This window comes from Apium graveolens, unplaced genomic scaffold (genome assembly GCF_009905375.1).
Source record: "Apium graveolens cultivar Ventura unplaced genomic scaffold, ASM990537v1 ctg1184, whole genome shotgun sequence".
NCBI classification, from domain to species: Eukaryota; Viridiplantae; Streptophyta; class Magnoliopsida; order Apiales; family Apiaceae; genus Apium; species Apium graveolens.
Window position 1 is genome coordinate 18,187 of NW_027417125.1, and position 5,017 is coordinate 23,203.

The 5,017-nt window shown below is 34.9% G+C and overlaps 1 protein-coding gene across 1 annotated transcript; it reads left to right on the forward strand.

Annotated features, from left to right (window-relative positions):
- The first annotated feature begins 2,653 nt into the window (after positions 1 to 2,653).
- On the forward strand, positions 2,654 to 4,698 carry LOC141699719 (uncharacterized). The gene is made up of 2 exons (XM_074503569.1): positions 2,654 to 3,909; positions 3,993 to 4,698. Exons 1-2 carry the CDS (start codon positions 2,654 to 2,656, stop codon positions 4,696 to 4,698), a joined length of 1,962 nt encoding a protein of 653 aa, XP_074359670.1.
- The last annotated feature ends 319 nt before the right edge of the window (positions 4,699 to 5,017 follow it).

Below are 5,017 nucleotides of genomic sequence, written 5' to 3' on the forward strand. Positions count from 1 at the left end.
GCCAGATGGCTTTCTTTTCAAGGGAAATGAAAACCTAGTGTGTAAGCTGCTGCGAACCATATGTGGTTTAAAGCAAGCTTCTCGAAAGATGGAACATCCGTTTTGATGAGACAATCAAAGAGTTTGGTTTTATCAAAAACGTAGATAAACCATGTGTCTACAAAAGGGTTAGTGGGAGCGCAGTAACATTTCTTGTATTGTATTGAAATAGAGTTGACACACATAACAACATAGGCGACCCACTTATAAAGCTACTTTCTGAAAGTCACTTTGATCGTTATAAAGACAAGATGGGTATTAGATACCAGAGTGATTGGCTTTAGTACAAGTGGGAGATTGAAAGGAATATGTCCTAAGTCCAATCATGTATTAGGATTTAGGAATAACCTTTTATGTAATATGTTTTGATTTCATTGATATTAATAAAAGACTTGTTTTGTTTTATTACGGGCTCTATCTATTTAATTATTTAAATAAAATATACCATAGTTTAGAGTAAAGCTTTTTATGGATTATGATGAGATCATAATAGTGAGACCTAAAAAGATGATAACTCTAAACTTAAATAGTTCCTGGTCATAGGATTACTAACTGGTAAGTAATAATCCGCAAAGATCGGTACATACTATGCTTGCTTCATTATGAAGGATGTCTGTTCTCATAGACATTTGTGTGGTGACACTATAGCTAGTATGTAGGTGCTTATTATAGAATAAGTTCACTGAACATGACTCGCCCAGCTGAACAACTGATGGAGTTCACTCACGTGTCAGCAGTTGTTCACTTAGTGATAGTTGTACAAGTATCCTTAGACTTGAGGTCATCATAGTCATCTTGTGTACACTGAACTATGCTTTGGTTTAGTTCTTAGTCTCCAGGGACAATTATTAGGGCTCTTCTGGGTATAGGAATTTGTACACGAAGATAGTGTATGATCAATAAAGGATCTACCCCTTCCAGTGAAGGAAGAGAATGTTCAAGGCTGATCCACTTATGCTAGTTCAGGAATCTCTGGCCAGAGTGAATGAAATTAGAAAGGAGTTTCTAATTTGCATAGAACTAAGCATAGTAAATGGTAAGCAAGTGATTAAATTAGATAAGCTTGACACGAGATCCATGCCTTGTATTTAATCGGGACATTGTAGGGTAGAAGGAGTTTATTGTACGGTAACTATTCACTGAATAGGTTCTTGGTATTCTAAGCAGTGAATTCATATTATCCGGATAGTCGCGATATGCTGAGAAGTATCCCTCACGATGTAGAATAAATATGATTAAATAATTAATCATATTTAATGAATTAGAGAATTCATATAAATAATGATAAAATAGTTTTATTATTATTTATTTCTACTACCGGCTTAATATTGAACCTACAGGGTCACACCATAAAAAGAGAATGATTTATTGGTGGAGGAATTAATTAATAATGGCTAATAATTATTTATTTATGAAATAAATAATTAATTGGCAAATTTAATAATTGATTAAATGAGATTTAATTGATTATAAATTAATTAAAAAAAGTTCTTAATATTATTAATTAAGATTTTAATTTTTGGAAATTAAATCAAGAGAGAGAATTATTTCTAAAGTGTTTAGAAAAAGGATTAATAATTAAAAGATGTTTTAATTATTAATGAGAATAATAAAGGGTTAATAATAATAATATTTTATGGGAAAATTTTAGCTGAAAATTTTGCCTATAAATATACTATTATAAACCCTATTTTATTCGAACCCATTGAAACCCAAAAATTTCAGAAAACCTAATTCTCTCCACCTCCTCCTCCTCCCTTTGAATCGTTTTCTTGGTGGATACCGGTGGAGTGCTTCACGTTTGAGGAGCAGCTACTAAGGATCTCCGAACGTTGCTTTTGGATCGCATATTAAAGGTTAGTAATCGATCCCTATGTTTTTATCACGATTTATATGCTTTTATTTGGATTTTATATGTGTAAAAGTGTTTTACCATGCCTCCGCTGTGATTAAAATCCATCAGCCCCAACAGCTGCATGTTGTATTGGGGTAAAAATAAAGAAAAAAATGAATGTGAAACTTGTGGTGTGTCGAGGTGGGTTGTACATGAAAAAAATGGCATCGTTGAAAATAATGATCCACTGAAGTTGATTCATAAAGTAGCAGCAAACGTGATGAGATACTTCCCACTACGATCAAGGTTACAGAGGATATTCCTGTGCAAAGACTTTTCCAGATTTATGAGATGGCACACATTAGGACGAACAAAAGATGGAAAATTAAGACATCCGGCTGATGTTTTGGCTTGGAAGGCGATGGATGCTCGTTATCCTGATTTTACAGCGGAAAATCGAAATGTTAGATTGGGTGTAGCAGCTGATGGTTTTAACCCATATCGTTCAATGAATTTAAGTCATAGTACATGGCCAATCGTGTTGGTAAATTATAACCTTCCCCCTTGGCTATGTATGAAACAAGAAAATCTGATTCTGTCCACGTTAATATCCAGTCCAGATTCTCCCAAGAACAATATTGATGTTCATATGCAGCCCTTAATTTCGGAGTTGAAAGCATAGTGGAAAGATGGTGTCGAAACTTATGATTCCCTGACCAGCGAGAATTTAATTTACGAGCAAGCGCGTTGTGGACAATAAGCGATTTTTCGGGGTACGCTATGTTATCAGGCTGGAGTACGAAGGGGAAACTAGCATGTCCAGAGTGCCATTACGAGACTTCTTCTGTTTATTTGAAACATAGGAAAAAAACTATCTACATGAATCATAGAAAGTTTCTTGATCCGACACACGAGTGGAGGCTAGATAAGAAGAGATTTAATGGTGAAATGGAAATGGGGAATAGTCCAGTGCCATTAACAGGAACAGAAATTGAAGAGTTATTATGGGGGTATGAAAATCAGTTTGGAGATAAGACCCGGAGAAAGCGTAAAAGGGTTGGCCCTTTAAAAAAATCAATATTTTTTGATCTGCCCTACTGGTGTCATAATCCGCTTCGACATAACTTGGACGCCATGCATATAGAGAAGAACATATGCGATAAAATATTAGGTACTTTGCTTAATATAAGTGGTAAGTCGAAGGATCACCTAAATGCTCGTTATGATTTACAGGATCGGGGCATAAGAAAGCCTCTTCATCCTATTAAAAGTGACGATGGAAAGCATATTGAAATTATGGCAGCGATATTTGACATGACAAATAAGGAAAAAGAAAATTTCTGCAGCCTATTGAAAAATGCCAAACTTCCTGATGGTAGTGCCTCAAATGTAAGTCGGTATTTGCACATAAAAGAGAGAAAGGTGGTGGGGTATAAGAGCCATGATGTTCATTTGATACTCCACTATTTATTGCAATTTTCCGTAAAAAATACATTAAAACCCGAGGTCGCATTACCGATGATCAGGTTGGGTTCATTTCTTCACGGTCTGTGGAGCAAGGTGGTAGAATTAGATGATATCAAGAAGTTGCAAAGAGAAATTGTGGTAATACTTTGTGAATTTGAAATGATTTTCATAGAGGCATTTTTCGATATTATGGTCCACTTGCCTGTACATCTATGCAGAGAAGTAGAATACGGTGGACCTGAGCACCTACGTTGCATGTTTGCAATTGAGCGATATCTAGGAAAGTTGAAAGGTTATGTTAGAAATAGAAGTAGGCCAGAAGGTTCTATTGCAGAAGGGTACTTGGCTGAAGAGTGTGTCACATTTTGTTCAAGGTTTCTGGACGTCGATGGAGTAGTAGAAAATAATTCAAATGATTTTGGAAAATATGGAACAAATGTGGAATATCACATCGGAACAAAAAAGAATAAGGATGGCAGGATATTCAAAATGAAAGATGCAGATTGGAAGGTAGCCCATCGTTATATTCTTTTTAATTCCGATAATAAGGAAATAGAAAGTTTAATCGAGTAAGTTCTAATGTCCCTTTTAGTTTACTCACCAGTTAAGTATTGATATCTATATATATTATTTGACATTATTAACTATTCAGGGAGCATCGAGCTTTCATGGATGGTCTTGCAAGTCAGCAAAAATATAAAAGGGAACGAGCACACATGGAAGACTTTTGGAAATGGTTAAAAGATGAGGTTCTGAAAAAAGAAAATATTTCAAGGGATTTAGAGGTGTTTGCTTTGGGGCCTAATCGACTAGCTAGGAAGTTTACGGGCTATGTAATAAATGGATACAGATTCCATACCAAATTTAGAGATTCCCGATGTACTACACAAAATAGTGGGGTATTTTTAACAGCCGAGACCACTACCTTTGCAAGCTCGAAAGACCAGAATCCAGTAGTTGGGGGTGTCAATTACTACGGATCAATCGAAGAAATATTCGAACTTGACTATTGGGGAGCTTTTACAGTGGTCCTGTTTAAATGTTGCTGGTACCAAGAAGAAAAAGATCATTTTGGTTTTACTCGAGTAAACTTTAATAAGTTACGCCAAAAATCTGATCCTTTTGTCCTATCTTCACAAGTTCAGCAAGTGTTTTATGTGGATGATCCAGTTGAGAAAAACTGCCAATATGTTATCAAAAAATTACTGAGGGACTGGTGCGACACTGAAAATCAGAACGCAATGGAAGAAGACTTGGGCAGTTATCATTCATATAATATTGGAATAAATTGTGAAACTGAAGGGGTTTGGATTAGGGACGATGTTCCTTTACCACAAATTTGTGTTCCATCTCCTTAGATTGTGTATTTGTATAACATAATAGTGGTTAACTATGTATTTTCATGTTGTTCTCTATTTTTATGTAAGGTCTTTAATTATGTGTTTGCAGTGTAGTTTAAATTTGCCGAACTATATAAGTTTCTTTTCTTTATTTAATTACCTTCATGTCCATTTGTTTTAGTCTACTTTTATTGCTTCTTTTTTTGTCTTTTTTGTCTTTTTTGTACATTTGTTCTCTGTTCTTTATTTAATTACCTTCATGTCCATTTGTATGCTGGTCATAGAGTTCTAATGTTTTTTTTCTACAGAATGGATAAAATGATAAATGTAAGGCTAC

Excerpts from the sequence above, each read along its gene's own strand:
- LOC141699719 (XM_074503569.1), top strand. The coding sequence starts at position 2,654 with ATGTTATCAGGCTGGAGTACGAAGGGGAAACTAGCATGTCCAGAGTGC. Across the intron at positions 3,910-3,992 it reads GAAATAGAAAGTTTAATCGA|GGAGCATCGAGCTTTCATGG; the intron begins GTAAGTTCTAAT and ends TTAACTATTCAG.